Genomic DNA, 23,265 nt, shown 5'->3' on the forward strand with positions numbered 1-23,265 from the left:
CCAGTATTTCCTGTTTTTATTTAATTTTTCCAGCATTTACTGGAGCTTGCTTTTGTGCAGAAGAGCACATCGGATAACCAAAGGCTTAAGGGAATATATGTCTATATAGCAAACTGTCGATTTTCTTTCTCATTTAACTGTGTTGTCTGTCATAAATCTCTCCGTACAATTAGAATTCTGAACAAATATGGCTAAATTGGCATTACCTGCGTGGCGGTGGTGTTGCTATTTGCTGTGGGGCATAATAACAGTTCAGCTGTTAGTAAGACAACAATTACATTGCAATCAATCTAACATTATCCCATCATATCTGTTTGAGTCTACACGCGTTCAAAGCCATGTGAATGCCTTGAATTATAATTGTATTATAGCCAAACATTGGTGACAACATGTCATCCTGCCATCGCATCAGTGGGACTGCACTAGAACAGCTGTAGCAAGTTATCAAGCATGTGTCTTGTCTGGTAGTCCATGCTGGGAATATGCTCAGGGTCTTTAAGATTTAAGGATAGCACAAATTTTTGACATTGGAAGTGATTTATATCGTATTCAATCATTTCTGGGCAGCAATGGTTCTGACATCAGTGTCCTCCCCGAGTTGGCTACTGTTCTCCTGTATTTGTGTTCTCAGGAAGTAGACAGTCATTTCAAGTATTTCTCTCCCAGCATGATTGCCTGCATTGAAATACTGATAAAGGGATTTCCCTGACACTGCAGACTTTGACAGGTTCAGTAGCAATGATCCCAAATGAATGCATCCCTGCCAAGATTCAGTGAATCTATTCCCGACAGATATTCAGTCCACAGCCTTCCTGAAAAGCTCCCAGAAATTAAGGAAGTATGAATTGATTAAATGTCTTTAGTTCCATTAACTTTGCCGCTACGAAAGGCCATTTTTGATCTATCCTATTGTAAACTCAATGTACCCAGATAATCACCTGAAGAATATCCTCTTGAATAACCCCCGGTCCCCAAAGATAAGTAAACACAGCTATAAAAAAATGGTTTTCTAATCTCACAAGGAGGGTATTTACTGCAGACGTGAATTCTCTATTTCTGTGCTCACACTCAGAATTAAATGATATGGTTCAATTTACATAAACTGTGCTTCTTACTATTTTAAAGATAGGGCAATAAAAAAAGAACAATCTTCCATGAAAAACTTCAATAAGCCTTAACGTTGCTGCACAACACACATCAAACTCCATCTTAAAATATCAACTCACCCCTTCATTCATCTAGCTACATATCTGCTAATTTGTTGAGAATAAAATATATTTCTTTAATCAATATCCTTGCTTGAGGCCTTTGAATTTTACTCTGATGTCCATAAATCCACTGTTTTCTGCCCAGATTATTTTGTTTACTTAATCTTTAGCTACACCTTGTGCAATAAAGCAATATTTATCTGAGAAAAGCAATGAAACTGTAAGCCTGAATTGAAGAATAGATTCCTCCTGGATTACTGAAAGTAATGAAAGATCAACTGCTTTATCTGTATGCAAATCCACAGAGTGGGAAAGCCTTAGATTGGCCAGGAATAGCAAGAGATGTGGAAATAAGGTTACATAAGAAGAATTGGGAGGAATGAGATGAGTTTAAGAACAAAAGCATAACTCACATTTAAAAGGTTGGAATATTTACAATTGGAAATAAATTGGATTATTGTTTGGAGATAATCTAACAACGTAGAAAATAATACAAGGAGGATGTAAGAAATTGTTGTTGGAAAAGGAATTAAAAAATTGATGCCTTGGGTAAAGAAATAATAACAATGCAGAGAAAGAGTATTTCCGAATTATTCACCGACCATTTTAGAGTCTGTCTAGTAATGCTTTGCAACACAGAAATATCTGATGTTTTAATGAATTGTTGATTTCCATTGCATTCAAAAATTTCCCTGGTTCCATACTGCTTGCTGCATATTTCTGAGGACATCTATTGAGCTCAGTTTTCACAGATAAGTAGTGTCCAGTGAGAAACTCCATTTCTCTGAGCAGTCGGAAGAACTTATGACATGGCTCTTTTAATGATACTAGCTGCCGTATGCTAAGTTTTAAAGTCCAGTCTAAATGTTACTGAATTGATGGATTAATGGATCAGTGGACAGCTAGGTAGGTAGAGTGGGTGAGGTGGGTATGGGGAGTTAAGTGGACAAATGGATGAGATGAATGAAATGGAGAGGTGATGAGTGGGTAGTCATGTGACTGGGAGAGGTAGTCAAGTTGTGATTAGTCGGGTTGGGTCGGATGTCAGGTGGTCAGAGACAGTTAGGCCAGGTGATTAGTTAGGCCAGGTTGGCAGGATGATCTGGTCAAAGCATGGAATAGTTGTAAGATTGGGAGGGTTGAGTTGGGAGGAAGCCAGGTGGTCGGAAATTTAACTGGGTGATTGGTAAGGTATTAGGGAAGGGGAGTTCAGGGAATAGTCTGATGGGTTCGTGTTAGGGGGTATTAGAGGTGGGAGGGTGTGATGGAGGGGGCCTGTTGTGGAGTTACCCAGATTTTAAGCAGTCTAACATTTCCTCGATATTTATCCAGTTAAGTACTGTCGAACATGCACTGACAATCATGGGGAGCAGGAGAATTTCCCATCAGATGTTTAAACTTCCTTAGCAATTCCCACGCAAGTCAATGCATCAGCACTTTCACAGGGTGCCAGCACACATCTTCAGGTATAAGTCCAATCTCTGATAACGTGGAGACTGGAACATTTAGCCAGTTGTGAATTACTTGTCAGGCGACATCATGACATGACTTGGCAGACTGAGATAAATCATGCATAATAACAATAAAAAGTTAGGAAGTAATGAGCTTTACAGATTATTTAGTATTTGCATAAAATTAGATAGTATTGACATAAACAGGTCATTCAGTCAATTGGTCTGTACCAGTTCTTATGCTTTGCCTGAATCTTCTCCCACTCGACTTCATCAAACCATACAGCAACCCATGTCAGCAAATTTGTTAACAGTGTCAGGGATGGACATGAGAAAAAACTAATGCAGCAACAGTAGAAAATGGGATAAATTGAACTGAAGCAGCTTGAAGTCTAGTGTACTTAGAGGTTGTGGAAATATTGCTTTGAGAGGTTGACATCTAGTAGGCATACTAATACAAAGCTTTAGTGAATGGAACACCTAAAATAAATTGGAGTTTGGAAAGCTCTCCATGTTTCTTTTATTGTCAGAAGAGATGAGATTGAGCCATTTAACAACAGGTGATCTTATTTAGCTGGAGATGTGGCATTTGCAAAACTTGCAATGATGGAAACGCAAAGGGAGTTAAAGCTAAGTTAGTTAAAAGCAGTCAGTGAATTCTGAATGGCAGTGAAAACTATTTATTTCATCTAATCAGAGAATAGATTGTAAAAGCGTAATATTTGGCCTTCTTCAGACTGAGTTTAACCTGTGATTTTAGCATATCTTGTCAAAGAGATACTGTGGACCTTAAGAAGGTCCTGTGAATTCAATTTAAGTAGGTGTGTGTCTGCCCAGAACTGCGAGTTGCAGTTTGGACTTGGGAGAGTGCTGAAGCAGAAGAAACTTTGCAGTTAGCAGACTCCCAACAGTTGAGACTCAGAAAAAGTCATGTAGTGGTGGCCCTGAAAAGGGTTAGGATAAAAGGGAGCCCTGGGAATCATTGACAGTTTAATGCAGCCATGAGAGGAGTGAAGGAAGCCCACAAGAGGTATCTGTTTGGCATGGTTGAAAAAGATTGGCATGTAAAGAAACTCATTGGCAGCTCAGACGGGATGGTTGGTTTATAAAGCTGAAATTATGCTGGTAATTGGACACTTGGGAGCTGTCACGAGATGCTGGAAAATTTGTTCTGAGGAGAAGAGATTGAACCACCAAGATGTGACCTGACATTGAGGAATTTTGAATCAAAGAGGCTTCAAGGGCATTCCAAAGCAAGATCTTTGAAAGCGCAGGAATTGAATCCCTTGCAAAAGGCACAGAGTCTAAATGATAATTTTTGACTAACAGTGCCACTAACATCTGGGTTGGTTCTGTCTTGACTACATTAACCATTTAAAGTGCAGTGTGGGCTGTTTGAACACAGTTCACCTGTTAGCTCATATTTACTTCATACTTCATCCCTTTTTCCACGTATGGAGTCAGCTATTACGAGGGGGCATAGCTTTACATTAAGGGGTGGTAGGTATAGGACAGATGTTAGGGGTAGATTCTTTACTCAGCGAGTCGTGAGTTCATGGAATGCCCTGCCAGTAGCAGTGGTGGACTCTCCCTCTTTATGGGCATTTAAACGGGCATTGGATAGGCATATGGAGGATAGTGGGCTAGTGTAGGTTAGGTGGGCTTGGATCGGCACAACATCGAGGGCCAAAGGGCCTGTACTGCACTGTATTTTTCTATGTTCTATGTAAACTAAATGTTAGCATCTAAGTTACATATATAGCAACTACGGTTCAGAATTATGTCTTACCTGTTCATTGTATTTAGTTCATCATTATTGCTCATGTTGTTTGAATAATAAAGATGTTTGTGCTGAGAGTTTTAATTTATCCATTTGATCATGCCTTTATTTATTTACCTTTTGTTTGGTTTGACTGGTCCATTATTATCAAACCGGGATCAGAGAGAATAGCATCCTTCCTTGCTAAACCAATTCTATAATTCTGTGACATGCCCTTTCACAATTTGCCTGAAGCACGCCAAATGGTGAAATGTTTCACATTTTCTATCCTTTCTTGCTCTCAGTAAAGAAGTTTCTCCTGAATTCTTCTTTGGATTTATTAGTGAACATCTTGTAATCATGGCTTCTAATTTTGGCCACCTCAATGAGGGGAAATATCTTTATTCTATTATGGCTTATTCTATTAAATCCCTAGATATCTCAAAATCTCAATTAGTTTATTAACTCTGTTAACATTTCAATACACCATGATTATTACAATTTGAAAATTAAATCAATTGCAAAATGAAACCAACAAATTGGAGTAATTAAGCCGACAGTAACATGTAAGTTATACGTGGAAAGTGCTGCTAACATGATGGCAGTGGCATCAATCTTAGGATCCTGATTATAATTGGATTACCCAACCAACCTACTTAATGTTCCAAGCCTCTGTTGTTTTCTTAGAACCTCTACAGATCCACAGGATAACTAACCATTGCAGACTGCCAAAATGAAAGTTTAAAGGTTTGAATTCATGCTTGAGACAGAGATCCTCACCGTCAATCACTGAAACTGGCAAATTCATCCATAATACACAACAAATTGTAGACAGTGACTTTCCAACATGTACCATATTGAAAAATTATTCCAAACATGCAAGTTCAATAAAAAAGTTACAAATGACATAAATAGCCATGTATTTCCTTAGATTTATGCAATATTCTTACCTTGGAATCAAGAATGGATTCTTTTTCTGAAAGCAAGAATTAAAAGCAAGAAGTGTTGTCAGACAGACTCAGTTCTTGACATGTATTTATTAGCTAGTAGCTGCAAAATGAATTATTTAATATCTAAATACACGTAATACTTTTACAGGGGTATCGAGATTACCTCATGTGTTAAACATTGTTGAAAAAATAAAAAACCTTAATATGAACCTTAAAGAGAAGTGTCAATTTGATTAACCCATGAAGTGAAAATAGTTCAGCAAGATTGTTAACAACTCATTGTTGGGTTTCATGAAAGTTCATCAACTTGGAATATTGGTCTTCCTTTTCACCCACATCCTCACCGCACTGTCCCCAAAATTTCATTGGAATGATTGTATGCTATTAAAACAACTGGGTATCCAAGTTCCTAAATGTACCATTTAATCACCCACATCATTCTTGTAGCCCAGCAAAAATTAAGGCTGTTAACCTCTGTTTTGCTCTCCCCAGAAGCTGGCTGATCTGCTGAAAGTTTATAGCATTTTCATTTATTCCACTGAGTTCTTTCTTCTGCTTCTCTCCCTTTTCTCTTTATCCATCTGTCAAATTACTTGTCAAGCAGTTATTATGCAGTTCTGAGCCTTGTGCCTTGTTACACCTGCATTTCACAGATGCAGAATGATTTGAGGTGTGCTCCTGATGTTTCCATCTCTTGGTTTCATATTTTCAGCACTTGCAGTACTTTAAGAGTACCCTGTACTGGCCTGTCAGTCATCTCTCAAGTAGAGACTACCTACTATTTATTCTACAACTATACTGTTGGCTTGAAGTGTCTCCATTTAATGCTTATGTCACAATATCCTGAGAAATTTTCTGAATTGCTGCATCTATCCCAGAAAAATTTCAGGATATTCCAGGAAATCCTTTCAAACCCACCCTCAAAAACAAAAAAAACATGTCTGTGTCAATGAATGGCATGCTGTGGGCGAGAGATGTCATTGGCAGAATACTCATCAATTCTCTTTTGTTATGATGCATGTTTGTAGAGTGGAAATTCACCATTTCCATGGTGTTCTTCATCAATATCCAAGCTTGAAGGTGCAGTGCTCTGAAAGCTTGTACTTCCAAATAAATCTGGTGTTGTGTGATTTTTAACTTCACCAATATCATTAATGAATGTCATGTGGATCACTCAGGTAGCAGATCATAGTATTGTTTTTCCCCAGGAAATTCATCTGTGTCTGCCTAGTACCACTTGAAGGATTTTCCAACATGGTATTACATTTTTAACAAAATAGTACTGTCATAATGAAAGCTTAAATACTTATTAGTAGCACAGTGGGAACTACAGTTCACAGATTTTCTACCTTTTCTTTGAAATGTGACTTTTTCTATCTTAATGCTAACAAATTAATCAAATACCTGAAGCCTGGGAAGTGATTTTCATAGTTGTGACTGGCTTGACAGTTCTGTCAACAGCTGGGCCTGAGAGAAAAAGAACATCTGCATAACCTCTGTCACATTCTTCTGTATTAGCTTTTCATTAATCAGTTATGTCAAGTGAGGAAATATTGAGCATGTTCTTCATGAGCTTATTCTTTTGGGAGTGATGCCCATAAATAATGGGTTCCCTTGGCAGTCAAAACATGGCAAAATAAGCTAAAGTGCAGTTAATAATAACATGTCAAAACCTAAATAAAAATAGCTAATACTCAATTTAATGACCTACTAAGCAGATTATTTCATTACCAATTTTGGTGAAATACCAACCCAATTATTTTAGTCAGTCTATTTTATAAAGTCATATTCATATACTTGGGCACCCTTCTATTGGAAAGATGTTGTTAAACTTGAGAGGGTGCAGAGAAGATTTACAAGGATGTTACTGGGACTGGAGGGTTTGAGTTATAGGGAGAGGCTGGACAGGCTGGGCTTTTTTTCTCCTGGAGCGTCGGAGGCTGAGGGGTAACCTTGTAAAGGTTTATACAATCATGAGGGGCATGGATAGGATAAATAGCCAAAGTCTTTTTCCTAAGGTGGGGAAGTCCAAAAGTAGAAGGCACAGGTTTAAGGTGAGAAGGGAAAGATTTAAAAGAGACCTGAGGAGTAATGTTTTCATGCAGAGGGTGGTGGTTGTGTGGAACAAGCTGCCAGAGGAAGGTGTGGAGGCTGGTACAATTACAACATTTAAAAGGCATCTGGATGAATACATGAATAGGAAGGGTTTAGAGGGTTATGGGCCAAATGCTGGCAAATGGGACTAGGTAAGATTAGGATGTCTGGTCAGTATGGTCAAGTTGGACTAAGTATCTGTTGCCGTGCTGTGTGAATCTGTGACTCTATGACTCCAATATACCATCCAGGTACAATGTCAGCAAAACATAAAATTTTTATTTCTTAACAAATATAGTTCACAACCACAACTTCCAGAGGAGGGAAAGGTGTGATGAAAGTCTTCAATACCACTGCATATTTTTCTAACATGGTCTCCAATGTCATCTCAAATTTTATCACAACCAACTGAGAGAGGATGGGCGGTGAATCAGCTTCTCTCTTTACAACACCCTCTAGATGGCAACAGCAAAGATTTTAAAATTATTTTTTGTATATAGATATATCAAATTTCAATTAAAGCATAGTTCTATTCAAACTTAAGCAGCCAATTGTAAAACATTGAGTGAAAGAAAGACAAATGTTATGTTGACTAAGTCTACGAAAAACAAAGCAAAATAGCAGCATAAAACACAAATCACTACCAGCATAAAGTTCCAAAAGAGGGGAGTGTCAAATTTGAAAAGGAAGATCAAGAACAGACAGCTTAAAACAAATTCCTTAGAGCCCTTGGGGTGAAATTCTAACCTGAGATCACAGCTGTTTAATTGACAATTTGTATTCTTATCAGTGGCAACATTAATAAATATCTTTGAGTTGTCTGTGAATAGATATTACTCCAATCACCTGATGAAGGAGTGTCGCTCCGAAAGCTAGAGTGCTTCCAATTAAACCTGTTGGACTATAACCTGGTGTTGTGTGATTTTTAACTTTGTACACCCCATCTCTGAATCACGATATTACTCCAGTTTGCTTTATCAGAGAATACTGTTTTTCAAGAGGCACATGAAACAGAAAGAGAGGGTCTAGGCTTTCTAGGGTCTAGCAGTTATACTGTTAGAAATACAGTTTCTTCTCTGCTGCCTGAAAAACTGTGGTTTTAAATACAATTCCTTTGTGACTTCCTATTTCAACTCCATTGCTTTTTTCCCCCAACTGGTTAATCTGAAGACAATATTCATCCCAATATGTGAATCTTCCAGAAAAGTGAAAATCGAAGAGAAGCAAGAGGTCTGTGTGAAGGCTTTCAGTTATTTTGATGACACATTAGTTTCAGTTTAAACTAGGTCATTTGTATTGATGCTTTCCTGATCATAGATCAACCTTTCCATATGACCACTGTGGTCATCTTAGGTCAGTGTTTCTCCAGTTTCAATGTTTTGATGATGACAGGTCCCAGGTATTTTAAAAAAAAGATGAAGGAAGGTGAAATTTGACAGTTGATTTTTACCAATGTCATAATACCTCCCACTACATGGAATGAAAGTAAACAATATTTCTCCTTTTTGTTTAGCGTGAGCATTGTGTTGCAAGGTTCATATGAAATGACAGGACAAAAATTGGGATTTCAATGCTACACTGAACGTTCACTCTCTTTGCCCTGATCTGCATTTGAAAGTTGCTTTGGGAATGGAAGCTAGACTTGTTCCCTGGGCTGCAACATTTGTCTTAGCTTTAGCCCATCACTGCCAAGTTGTATAATTCATTTACAGGATTCAGGCATTTTTACAAATTTGACTTCTTGGAGCCAGTGAATGGTGATCTGTTGTTGTCTCCTATGGCATGGCTGGCATTACGTCTTGCACATCACTCTCATTAAGCTTTGCAGTAAACTGGTTAGAAGGATTGATGTTTGGAACTTGGCTTTATTTCTGTGGTCTCAATGGGTAACTCAGTTCTTAGCTCACTAAGAGTGGTGTCTGCTGTGAGGCATGTTCCCTGACCTTTCCTTTTCTTTTGGGGATGGGTTTGCCCCCGGATGTGTTCCATATCATGGAACACTACAGCCAACAATGGATGTTCAGCTTTTATCATGCCTCCTCGAGGCTCTTCCACCAAGCGAGTCTTCACCTTTGCTTTCTCATAGCCTAACTGATAACTTGTCTGGTCTTCCTGTGAAGTTATCATGAAAATAACAGTAAACCAGACCTCTGTTCCTGTCCTGTCATCCTTTATGACCTTCCCTGGCCATTGTTTGCCTTCTTTTTTTGTCGATTGCCCTAATTCTAGCACTTTTAACTCCTTCTGATTCCATCCTTACTATTTTAGATACTGCTGGGTGGATTTCAACTCTGTTTAATTCAAGTGACCCTTCAATCTCATAGGCTTTATAGGTCTCAGCACGGCTTCCAAACCTTTCTCAGTTCCCAAACTTTTTGCTGCTTCTTGCTGATTTTATTCAAGAAACCCTACTTGAACTATTACAACCCTCATGGGTTGTACAGCACTTTCACATCATGACTTTTCTGCTGATGGCTTCTTGTTTCTCTCAGCTCTTTGCAGCCTCTTGGGACTTTGATGTCCTATTTGAGAGATATTTTGCTCCCAGCTAAATTTTTTCCAAGAAAATATATATCCCTGTCATTAGCAAGATTGGCATAACTGGACTGTTACCAAACTCTGAACAAGTTCACTCTTTAAATAAATTTGAATCAGTATTAACTCTGTACTCTCTTCCATAAGCCTTTTTTGTATGAGCACCATGGAAGTTAATTTCCTTTCATGTGGAAAATTTGTTGATTTTCCCCATTAGTGAGGTGTGTGAGCACCTAATGTCTGAGAGAATTCTAATCTCTCTCTTTCTCTGTAGCTGTTTAAAACAATCAGTGTTCATCATTGTTTTGAACAAACACTCATGGCAGCCAACCTGCTCAACAGCCATGCCTGAACAGACACTGACCATCTGTAATGTCCAGACACTGACATCACAACTTGAGTTTCTATGGGATGTTGGAACTAACAATTTTCCATTATGTGTTTTGGCTTCCCAAAGTGGAAGCATTTGAGGTGGTTTCCAACTTGTTACTGGTTTAATCCCTTCTCTGATGGCTGGTGAAAGTTTTACGTTCTCTGCCGATCTTCATTTTTTTCCAGCATCTCTCACTGATGTTTATTTGGTCATAATCTCTCTTTTCATGCAAAAGTTTTGAGAACCCAGTCTACTTGAGTTTATTGGACTGTGTGTTTACTCACAGCTGTCAGCCAGAGTTGTTGCCAGTCTGGGTCCCACTGCATGTATCCAAAGTGGAAACATTATTGAGGTTTCTTAATTCCTCAAGGAGAATGATCTCATGAAGACATTCAGTTAGGTATAGTTCCTTATGAGTGCTGCCTACAGTGAGTTCTCCCTTCTCAGTTTAAGCTATTTCAATTAAACTTCCTTTCTCTTTCCTGAACCTTGTGGGGAGGTGGTGGCATAAGGCACTGTCACTACACTAATAATCCAGAACCCCAAATAATATGCTGTTTGCATGGGTTTGAATCCTACCATGGCATATGGTGAAATTTGTATTAATTAAAAGTTAGCCTAATGGTCATCCTACAACCATTGCTGACTATTATAAACATGTGACTCCAATCCATAGCATTGAAATTGATTCTTAATTGGTCTCTGGATAATTAGAGATGAGCAATAAATGCCAGCCTAGCCAATGAACACCCACACTGCCACAAACCAAGAAAATAAATAATTCTTTATCTTTCACTCTCTCTCACTTTAAAAAAAACCCTTTCCCAGAAAGCTTTGCTTTTATTTGAAATTCCAGTTCTAAACTAAGCATTTCTAATTTGAATTCATTTGTTTCACTATCCTCAATTTCATCTCAAGATGATTTTTCACATATTTTCCAATTTCTATGTTTCTGGCTTTCAGGTAGAACTTCACCTTTTAATTCTTGATAACACTTTTAATTTTTTAAATAATTTACCTTGTCCTGTTCCATTAAACATTAACAATAAATGAATGTATCTTCAGACTTTTTCTAACTCCAACTCTTTTGTTCACCTGTCCCAAATTCTGAGTTCCCACAGGTGAACAAAAGAATAGTCTGGTGAATTAACCCCCTCAGCTGGCTACCCTATAGATTTTTAAATTCTCTTTAGATTGCAGCTATATTATGCTTCAATTAAAATGTTGTATTATTCAAAATTAAGGAACTAATTGCAAAGTTTTGTTGAGTGAAAGGAAGAGGAATTTTATTACTAACCACCTTCAAATAAAGTAATAAAACATGGCATAAAAGTATGGCACAAAAAAGTGATTAAAGTTTAAAAAGGGGATAGTGTAGAGTTTTAGAATGAAGATCAAGAATAGTCAGCTTAATTAAAGTTGTTAGAGTACTTAAGGTGTTAAATTTAAAATTGTGACCCTGGTTATTTAGTTGATCGCTTGTATCCTCAGCTGCAGCAGCAGCAGCAGTGATATTTGTAGATAATAGAGTCATAGAGATGTACAGGATAAAGTGAGGACTGCAGATGCTGGAGATCAGAGCTGAAAATGTGTTGCTGGAAAAGCGCAGCAGGTCAGGCAGCATCCAGGGAACAGGAGAATCGACGTTTTGGGCATAAGCCCTTCTTCAGGAATGAGGAAAGTTTGTCCAGCAGGCTAAGATAAAAGGTAGGGAGGAGGGACTTGGGGGAGGGGCGTCGGAAATGTGATAGGTGGAAAGAGGTCAAGGTGAGGGTGATAGGTCAGACTGGGGTGGGGGCGGAGAGGTCAGGAAGAAGATTGCAGGTTAGGAAGGTGGTGCTGAATTCGATGGATTTGACTGAGACAAAGTGGGGGGAGGGGAAATGAGGAAACTGGTGAAATCCGAGTTCATCCCTTGTGGTTGGAGGGTTCCTAGGCGGAAGATGAGGCGCTCTTCCTCCAACCGTCGTGTTGTTGTGGTCTGGCGATGGAGGAGTCCAAAGACCTGCATATCCTTGGTGGAGTGGGAGGGGGAGTTGAAGTGTTGAGCTACAGGGTGGTTGGGTTGGTTGGTCCGGGTGTCCCAGAGGTGTTCTCTGAAACGCTCCGCAAGTAGCCGGCCTGTCTCCCCAATATAGAGGAGGCCACATCGGGTGCAGAGGATGCAATAGATGATGTGTGTGGAGGTGCAGGTGAATCTGTGGCGGATATGGAAGTTTCCTTTAGGGCCTTGGAGGGAGGTGAGGGGGGAGGTGTGGGCGCAAGTCTTGCACCTCCTGCGGTTGCAGGGGAAGGTGCCGGGAGTGGAGGTTGGGTTGGTGGGGGGTGTGGATCTGATGAGGGAGTCACGGAGGGAGAGGTCTTTACGGAATGCTGATAGGGGAGGGGAGGGAAATATATCCTTGGTGGTGGGGTCCGTTTGGAGGTGGCGGAAATGACGGTTGCTGTGGGAGTCGTTCGGTTTGTAGTAGATGTCCATGTTGATTCGGTCATCTGAGATAGAAATAGAAAGGTCGAGGAAGGGGAGGGAGGAATCTGAGACTGTCCAGGTGAATTTGAGGTCGGGGTGGAAGGTGTTGGTGAAGTGGATGAACTGTTCAACCTCCGCGTGGGAGCATGAGGCTTCAACCTCGTGCTCCCACGAGGAGGTTGAACAGTTCATCCACTTCACCAACACCTTCCACCCCGACCTCAAATTCACCTGGACAGTCTCAGATTCCTCCCTCCCCTTCCTCGACCTTTCTATTTCTATCTCAGGCGACCGAATCAACACGGACATCTACTACAAACCGACCGACTCCCACAGCTACCTGGACTACACCTCCTCCCACCCTGCCCCCTGTAAAAACGCCATCCATTCTCCCAATTCCTTCGACTCCGCCGCATCTGCTCCCAGGAGGACCAGTTCCAAAAACGTACAACCCAGATGGCCTCCTTCTTCAAGGACCGCAATTTCCCCCCCCGACGTGGCCGACGTGCCCTCCACCGCATCTCCCACTTCTCGCTCCTCCGCCCTTGACCCCGCCCCTCCAACCGCCACCAGGACAGAACCCCACTGGTCCTCACCTACCACCCCACCAATCTCCATGTACAGCGCATCATCCGCCGTCATTTCCGCCACCTCCAAACGGACCCCACCACCAAGGATATATTTCCCTCCCCTATCAGCATTCTGTAAAGACCACTCCCTCCGTGACTCCCTCGTCAGATCCACACCCCCCACCAACCCAACCTCCACTCCCGGCACCTTCCCCTGCAACCGCAGGAGGTGCAAGACTTGCGCCCACACCTCCCCCCTCACCTCCCTCCAAGGCCCTAAAGGAAATTTCCATATCCGCCACAGATTCACCTGCACCTCCACACACATCATCTATTGCATCCTCTGCACCCGATGTGGCCTCCTCTATATTGGGGAGACAGGCTGGCTACTTGCGGAGCGTTTCAGAGAACACCTCTGGGACACCCGGACCAACCAACCCAACCACCCTGTGGCTCAACACTTCAACTCCCCCTCCCACTCCACCAAGGATATGCAGGTCTTTGGACTCCTCCATCGCCAGACCACAACAACACGACAATTGGAGGAAGAGCGCCTCATCTTCCGCCTAGGAACCCTCCAACCACAAGGGATGAACTCGGATTTCACCAGTTTCCTCATTTCCCCTCCCCCCACCTTGTCTCAGTCAAATCCATCGAATTCAGCACCGCCTTCCTAACCTGCAATCTTCTTCCTGACCTCTCCGCCCCCACCCCAGTCTGACCTATCACCCTCACCTTGACCTCTTTCCACCTATCACATTTCCGACACCCCTCCCCCAAGTCCCTCCTCCCTACCTTTTATCTTAGCCTGCTGAACAAACTTTCCTCATTCCTGAAGAAGGGCTTATGCCCGAAACGTCGATTCTCCTGTTCCCTGGATGCTGCCTGACCTGCTGCGCTTTTCCAGCAACACATTTTCAGCTCATAGAGATGTACAGTATGGAAACAGACCCTTCGGTCCATGCTGACCAGATATCCCAACCCAAAGTTAGGGTTCTTGATAAATCAATGCTTTCCAATTTGTTTTAATTCCAGATATTGATTCTGGAGAAGATTAGAGAAATACAGGCAGCAAGAATTCCAGTTCTGTTGATGTAAGTGCATTTTCTTCTCACTCCTGCCTCAAAGCTGATGTGTGAAGTGTAGTTTCTTTGTACATTCTGATGTCTGGTTTCATTGTTTTTCTCCAAGCTGGATAATTTGCAGTTGACTTCCTTCCTACTATGTGAAGCTTCCAGAAATGTGTAAATTAAATAAGAAATTACAGATCGAAGTTACTGATTTCAGCCAATTTTATTAGTTTAGACTGCATCTTCTTCACTGATGGTTTCCTGAGCTTAGCTCAACTAGGCCAGGTGACTACTGCATTTATGTTAAGTCAATATTTTGCCTTTTATTGAGAACCATTTTAATCCTTGATAGGTTCCAGGAATTAAAATCAAATGATGGAAGTTGAAATTTAATAATCAATTTTTAATCACTATCAGAAGAATTGCTATGCTATCGGCAATCCCTAGATTGCAAATGGGATCCATTCTGGAGTCCATTCAGAAATCAATTTGTATGCAAGTTGAAACTCAATCCAGGAAAGATAAAGCAGCTGTTCATAAGTTTAAGAAATGTTCATATGTCAGGTCTTTGAAATTATAATGCTCAATGAGACCACATTCATAAGTACGAGCATTCCTAAGTTGGATGTTGATAAATTGGGAACACCTACTCGTGAAACCATTTAACTTGGCAGACAATAGAAATACGCTCTGAAGAGATCTGTTCAATCCCTGAATATATACAATAAGTATGAAGCTCAGAATGAGAACTGACCATAAGATATTGATGTAGAAGCAGAAACGGACTAGTCAGTGAATTATATTTGCTCCACTGTTCAGTGAGATCATGGCTGATCTATTGCGTTTTTCCAATAACCCCCGAGCCCCTTACTGATTAAACATCTATCTGAACCTTCAGTATACTTAATGGCCCAGCCTTGACAGTCATCTGTTGTAAAGAATTTCATAGGTTTACTACTGTACGAGAGAAGAAATTTCTTGTTATCTCTGTCTTAAAGATGCAACTCCTTATTCTGAGATTATGCCCTCTCCTAGACTCTCCCAGAAGAGGAAAACCTTTCTGCATTATCCTGTCAAGTCCCCTAAGAATCTTGTATGTTTCAGTAAGTTTGCCTCTCACTTTGTAGATTCAAAAAAAGTACAAACCTCTCAATATAGGATGGTCCCTCCATACCTTATATCAGCCAAATGAACATCCTCTGGACTGCGTCCAATGCCAGTATATCTTTCTTTAGGTAAGGAGCCCAAAATTATTTATAATATTCTAGCTACGGTCTTACTTATGCCTTATATATTTTTAGCAAAACCTCCATAACTTTTATATTCCATTCCCTTTGAAATAAATGTTCTTTGCCTTCTGTTCTGAACTCGAATGCTAGTTTTTTGTGTGATTCATGGCTGGGGGCTTCCAAATCTCTCTGCTTTGCAATCTTTCTCCATTTAAATAATATTCAGCTCCTCTATTCTTCTTGCCAAAGTGTAGACCCTCACATTTTCCCACATTATATTCCATCTACCAAGGTTTTGCTGACTCACTTAACCTTTCCGTATCCCTCTGCAGACCTCCCCAATGTATCATCCTCATCATCAAACTCCTACATACATTTCTGTCATCTGCAAACTTGCCTATAGTACATTCAAGTCAGTAATATATTGAAAATAATTGGAACCCCAGCACTGATTCCTGTGGCATACTACTAATTGCAAGTTTCCATCCTGAAAATGCCCCTTTTATCTCTATTTTCTATTAGTTAACCAATCCCCTAACCATACCAATATAATATCTCCAACACCATGGGCTCTTATCTTATTAAGTACCTAACATGTGGTCCCTTATCAAACATCTTCTGAAAATCCAAATATATCCTTTACTTCCCCTTTACTTATCCAAAAATAGAAGTTGATTATCCAGAGCCAAGAATAAATGCAGATCAATGTGTTTGATTTCCTGAAGAGACTGGCTGTTTACTGAGATGGAAGGCAAAATAATTTGTTAATTGGTTAATAAGAGTAGTACCTTGAACTCCAAAACCTGTGTAGCTATCAACATTTTTCTTGTGTCTTTGCATCTAAAAAACATAATGTAAACTAGAAAAATTAGAGCAAATCAAAATATTAGGAAGATTAATATAAATCTGGCTGTAAAGATACTTACATTACTTAATTTGCATTCCAGCTAGTTAACATATAAGAGTTTCAAGATATTTAATGAGATTGAATTGCATTTCATTTCCATAATATCAATCTTCATCATTATAGTTGATCTGCTGAATATTTCTAGCATTTTTCTGTTTTGTACCTCATTGTTCCAATAGGGATTTTCCTGCCTTCCAGAATCAACAGAAGTTCAACAATCTCAGTCTCTAATCTCTGCCTTCTCTTGGTTTCTATATCTTTGCAAGTTTTATTTTCACTCTTCTGCTCTTTTTTCTTCTTTTATTATTCCTTTTGGATAGCAGCCTTTAACTGATCTGCCATTCACACTATCTTGAGATATATCTTTTCTTTCTCTACTTGCCCCATCATAACTCTCTTTGGTCCCAGTACCAGTACTGTCAATGACCCAATCCTTCTATCCTCAAATGTTTCCTTACTTCCACTCTATTACAGACCTTCCCTTTTATTCTACTTCCTTATTGTTCACCGTTACTTGCTTCGAACAAAAGACACGTCTAACCTTCCCCAATTCTGGATAAAGGTGATTATAGTTAAATATAAGGCTGAATTTCCTGGCTAGAATTGAGATCCAGGCATCAGGACCATCGGGGCCCCTCCATCCACTCATATTATTAAGATGCACCGTGGTGTAACTTTCTAGAAATGACCTTCTTACCTGCCACCTCCATATTTGTCATTCCTATTAAGGTTGGCTGATGTAAATGCTCCTGAAGTAGGAAAGTTAGTTAGAGGGCCCAATCCAATGGAAGGCCAGCAGCCCCATGGGAGAGTTGGAGTCTGAGGCATAAAGGCGATCGTGAGGGTGTCTCCACATGGAAGTGCTCTGGGATGCCACTTGTCATTTTGGAAATGAAGCGATTCACAGTTGGTGGAGCCTTTGTGTGAAGGGAATGCTCACAGTAGTGGTCTTTCATCAATTTGTCCCAATACATTGTGGCCCCCAGCTCCAATGTAAATATGAGTCTGTCTTAAAGGAAATGTTTGTCTTTACACAAAGTGAGGGGGCTGCTCTGTCTGCAAGAAACTATGGTTGCATTCAAAACCTAGCCATTATGTGGGGTCTTAATCTTCCTAACAGGCTGCCCATCTTTGTGGAGTGGACTGCAAAACTTGTTGCTTGCTCCTTCAACCTATACCTCATCCCCCATTTATAAACTCATCTCTTTAAGGCCTGGAAATTTCAGTTTCTAACTCTCTTTGCAGATGTTGCGTAACTTGCCAAAATAAAAATATTTTCAGCATTTAATGTTTTTATTTATCATTGTATTCACTATCTACAACAAGCTTTCCCCAGTAAAAGGTAAAGCTCCACTAAAAATACCAGTTAAAACGATAAAAGTTAATTAAAACAAAAATATGCTGCTCTTTTTGAATTTGTCATATAAAGTATCTCTGAAGTAGCCACAATAACTCTCATAGTTAAGAGTGAAATCTTGCGAAAACTTCCAATTTGAAGTTTTTTTAAAATGTTGCAAATACCAGCAGTTCACAGCAAGTGTGAGAGGGACACAGAATTAACAGTTGAAGATTTCTGACATGAAATGTTAATTCTCTTTTTCTCTGCACAGATACTGCTAGACCTGTTGGGTATTTGCAGTGTTTTCTGCTTTGTTTTTGTTTCTGAATTATATATCATTTAGTGCAATTGAGAGCGAAGACTTCAGTTAAGCTTCAATTCCAGTCATTGCTTACATTGTTGCTCTTGTACTGTGTGCTGGGTTGTACATTCACTATTGATTGCTGTCTGAAGGCTGCTTGGGGTCTGTGGTCTAAAGGTTGACCATTATTTGGAGATTGTGGGGGTGGTCTTGCCGGTAAGCACCGCTTATCTGTAAACAACAAAACAAATTCTAAATCATTTCGTCTTTCACCACTGTTATAAAGAATTGCAAAGTGTTATGTGAAGAGAGGATGTGGTAAGCTGGTCAGGTTTGTTCAGCAAGGGCTGAGCTACTTAAGTTTTCATTTCAATGAAGGATGATTTCTCAAAAAAATAATAAAATGAGCGTTGCGAATGCATGTGTCCCAGTCACTTAGAACCTGAAGTAAATTATGTAGGATGGGGAAGGAGTGGGGGTGCATGAAAGAAATCAAGCCGTGTGCAGAATCTTTGGTCGCACAATGTACGGGTTAAGTGTTTTGGCCATGCTGAATTGCCCGTAGTGTCCGGGGATGTCCAGGCTGAGTGTGTTAGCCATGGGAAATGCAGGGTTACATGGAATAGGGTAGGGGAGTGGGTCTGGGTGGGATGATCTTTGTACAGTTGGTGTGGACTTGATGGGCCAATTGGGCTGTTTCCACACTCTAGGGATTTTGTTTCTATTAATACAGAATACATTTGAAGCAGAAGGGTTCAAGAGGGGAGCATGACTGGATTTAGGACTCCCGTTCCCCCTCAGTGATCTTTCCCAGATGCACTTTAGGGGTTCAGAGGAACCAAACAGAGATTCCCTTCCCTGCAAAAAGAATAAAGAACAGTGGGGCATAGGAACAGGCCTTTCAGCCTACCAAAACTGTATCAACACAGGACGATGTTTTTAACTAAAAACCTTTTGCTTCTACGGTACCCTTAGCCCTCTATTCCCTGCCTATTCATATGTCTGTTAAGATGCCTGCTAAACATTGCAATTATATCTGCTTCTACCACCTCCTCTGGCAGCACATTCCAGGCATTTTTTTCCTCATTCATGGGATGTGGGTGCCACTGGCTGTGCATTTATTGTCTATTCCTAATTGCTCAGAGGCTAGTTGAAAGTCAGCTACATTGCTGTGGATCTGGACTCACATGTAGACCAGATCAGGTTAGGATGGCAGATTTCTTTCCTTTGAAAACCAGTTGAGGTTTTCCTGACATACAACAATTGTTTCATGGTCATCATTAGTCTCTTATTTCCAGATTATTATTGAATTCAAATTCCACCATCTGCCATGGCGAGATTTGAATCTGGTCCCCAGAACATTACCTCTGGATGAATAGTCTAACAATAATAACACTAGACAATCATCTCCTCTTGAAACTTACTATTGACCATCCTCTGTGTAAAACACTTTCCTCGCACATCTCCTTTAAACTTTCCAATTTTTACATTAAACCTATGTCTTCTAGTAATTGACATTTCTACCCTGGGAAAAAAGTCTTTGACTATCCATTCTATTTATGCATCTCACAATGTTGTAACCTCTATTAAGTCAACCCTCAGCCTCTGATGTTCAAGAGAAAACAAACCAAGTTGATCAAATCTCTCCTCATTGATTTAGCCTCCAAACCAGCCAACATCCTGATGTTCCATTCCTGTCCCCTCTCTAAAGCCTCTATATCCTTCTTGTAGTTAGGTGACCAGAACTGTATGCAATATTCCAAATCTGGCCAACTAAAATTCTTTGCAGCTGCACCATGACTTTGCCAAGTTTTATGCAATGACTGATGATGCAAGCATGCTGTACATCTTTTTGACCACCTTATCCTCTTGTGTTACCACTTTCAGGAAAATGTGGACCTGCACACCTAGATCCCTCTGAATGTTGATGCTACTGCCATTTATTGTGCACTTCTGTCCTGCAGTAGACCTTCCAAAGTGTATCACCTCACATTTATCTGGCTTAAATTCCACCTGCTGTTTCTCTACCCAAGTCTCCAGCCTAAACAAAACAAAAATCCGTTGAATGTACTCAGGCCAAGAATCATAAAATGTTCTCATTGCTTTCTTTCTTTCTCTGCACTTAGTCACATCTTCATCCATCACATACCTTCATCATTTTGTAATTTGATGCCACTGCATTATAGTCATCCTCGCTAAATGCACTGTCTCCATCTAGTGAACACATGTCATTACATTCACTCTGTCCTTTGCAGTTGCAGGAGAAGCAAAGGTAAACCACAATTAGGGGAAGGGAAAGGCTCAGAATTGATCCTTTAAAGATTTCTCAGCAAATAACTGCTTGAAACTTGCAACAGAGTTCATGGATGACGATTCCACAGAGGAGCTAACTCATTCTGAGGATGTATTGTCATCCATGTAGACCATACACCAGAGCAGATCTTCATGCTTTGGTGTGACCAACAACACAGTGAGTTGAGTTTTCATTTAATGATTGAGATTTTGTTGGAGTTCTACTAAGCTGAATGTATGTGCATGTATCCCAGGAGTCATTAACAAAGCGAAGAATCAGTGAGCTGCAGCACAGAACAGAACTTTGATTGGGGTGAAGGGGTCCATCTGAAATAGAAGCCAACAATATTGCAGGATATTGCACCAATGTCTTCTTGCATTGATAAGGAGGCTCAGTGCACTGAGAAAACAAATTTAGTAATCAAATATGTTTATGTGCACTTTGATCATGGCTGCCTTCAGTAGGATATGGGCGACATACTGGCTCAGTGATTAGCACTGCTGTCTCACAATGCCAGGGACCTGGGTTTGATCCCAGCCTCGGGCAACTGTCTGTGTGGAAGTTGCAAATTTTCCCTGTGTCTGCTTGGATTTCCTCTGTGTGCTACTGTTTCCTCCCACAATCCAAAGATATGCAGGCTGGGTGGATTAGCCATGAAAAATGCAGGGCTACAGGGATAGGGTCGGGAATTTGTCTGGGTGGGATCTTCTTTGGAGGGTTGGTTGGATTCGGTCTCAATAGCCTGTTTCCACATTGTAGGGATTCTATGAACACATATTATATGTTCATAGAATATATTACCATAATATTATGCTGATCCATGCCAATGTGCTCTAGAGCAGAGTGAAGTGTGGCCTCTATTTAATATGTTTTCACTTCTAAGCCATTGGTCCCTCAGACAGTTGCTCATTATATAGCCTTGTCTCCTGAGAGTGGAGCATGTCCCTACACAGAATCAGTCTTTGGCACCAGCTAGAATCACTAGCCAATAATAGAGTCAGGCCAAGGATCTGAGCAGTCTGCCTGAATCTGTCAAAGATAGAGGGGTTACAGCCCAAGGAAGAAATAAGAACAAAGGACAGTAAAGTTTTGTAATTCACTAAGGGCACACACAGACTGTGTGTGAAAATGCTATAATCGTAAAGTTTCCAATCTTTAGCAGAACCATGTGAGTGTAGCACTTCCCTGTCTTTCCCATTCTTGTGTCACTTGGGTGGCAAGTTTCCTTTTAACTTACTTCACAATGAGTGGGAAGACATGAATTGATGGGGACCACTGGGGAGATGTGCAATGGTTATTATAGGATATTTACAGACTATGTTAGCGCATTATGTTTGGGAAAAATTGCCATTTCATGTGGTTCTCACATGGATTCCTTGGTACAAACGAACTGTGAATCTTGTATTGGTAAGGCATCTCCACAGCAACTGAACAGCTGATGCTGAATTTCTCTCATTACATAGCTCTTCCAGATCTGTCCAGACATCTCAAGCATGTCTTCAGCATATGTGATGATCATATTGAATTCATTGCCACACGCTGAATTTCAATTGTCAGGCCTTTTTGGCATTAGTCCAATTTGAAGTGGATATGTCATGTTTTCTAATAGTCACTCTTGAATTCTGCTTGTGGATCCAAAATGGCTGGGGAGGTTTGAATGTTACACGACAAAATTATCACAACGGTTCTGTTGAAATATTGAACAGACCTGCCAGAAAACCTAATGTTGTGATTGGACAGCAGTTGCATATTGATGGAATGGAGGCCTTAAGGTGATAACACGCTAAAGCAATCCTGTGATTGCTATGAAAGTGCTGTGGATAATGCCCTGTGCCTGTAAGAAGCCAGTCAGCGATGCAAATCTCTGGATTTGCACACTTTGACTGAAGCTAACCCAAGAAAATTTCACAATTTCCTGAGCCTGCCAAGCAAACCATCAGCTTTATGCATCTGTGTAATTGTGGACTGAGAGATTCCTGTCTCTGATTCTGATACAGCTATGGAAGGACCTGGAGGTAACAACATTGAGGGGGGTGGTGGCTATGACAACCATTGCTAAAACATAGTCACCAGGTTTAGAGGTTCAGCAAACTACTTCATCGAAGACCTGACCTGATAGCCTGAACGTCTGGAAACATTGCTGTTCCAACATATATCAGGGAGCACACCATACTGCCTGCCCTAGACAATGTGCCTCCTCTGAGCTGCAACCCTCTGCTGATCCATTTTCTGCCTTCCAGTCGCATGTGTGTCAGACGCTGGCTGCTCTTCTTATTGCTTGTGTTGGTTCATACTGATATTGCTCCTTATCCAAGTTCTACTCAAATGCATTCAAAACATTTTGTCAAAACATTTCCAAAGTGTAGGAATTTCTCCCTAATGTATAAGAAACTAGTTGAGCATATTGAGTATTTTTTGTAGTGTTTTGTGAGCTGCAGACCCTAATTGTGTTCTCACCCTGATTTGAATTGCTGTTTCAGACTGTTCAGGAAACCTGTGGGCATGCTGTTTGGTTTAAAACTTGGCTGAATAATTGCTAAAATTGAGCTATTACTTTGTGTTAATAGGCATTGGGCTAAAAGTTTAAATGGGGATTTAAGGTAGGTTGGAGCCATTTTCAAAGGACACCACATTTTTTTTACTGCATTTAACCTCAATCCTGCAGCAAACCTAATGAGCTCCTCCAAGTTAAATTTACCTTCCTTGTGTTCTCACTC

The 23,265-nt window shown here is 40.4% G+C and overlaps 1 protein-coding gene across 1 annotated transcript in view; it reads right to left on the reverse strand.

The window, feature by feature from the left end:
- LOC122548331 (cytokine-dependent hematopoietic cell linker-like) overlaps positions 1 to 23,265 on the reverse strand; it is a 175,258-nt gene that overhangs the window by 42,200 nt on the left and 109,793 nt on the right. Inside the window, exons 7-11 of the mRNA XM_087986506.1 lie at positions 18,350 to 18,486; positions 16,497 to 16,548; positions 6,773 to 6,835; positions 5,369 to 5,394; positions 207 to 232 (exon numbers count right to left, since the gene is read on the reverse strand). Coding sequence (XP_087842632.1) covers positions 207 to 232; positions 5,369 to 5,394; positions 6,773 to 6,835; positions 16,497 to 16,548; positions 18,350 to 18,486 — 304 coding nt within the window. The remainder of the gene's footprint in view (positions 1 to 206; positions 233 to 5,368; positions 5,395 to 6,772; positions 6,836 to 16,496; positions 16,549 to 18,349; positions 18,487 to 23,265) is intronic.

The sequence above is a fragment of the Chiloscyllium plagiosum genome, unplaced genomic scaffold (genome assembly GCF_037043375.1).
Source record: "Chiloscyllium plagiosum isolate Xiang-an unplaced genomic scaffold, Cpla_swu_hap1 HiC_scaffold_1, whole genome shotgun sequence".
Taxonomy (NCBI): domain Eukaryota; kingdom Metazoa; phylum Chordata; class Chondrichthyes; order Orectolobiformes; family Hemiscylliidae; genus Chiloscyllium; species Chiloscyllium plagiosum.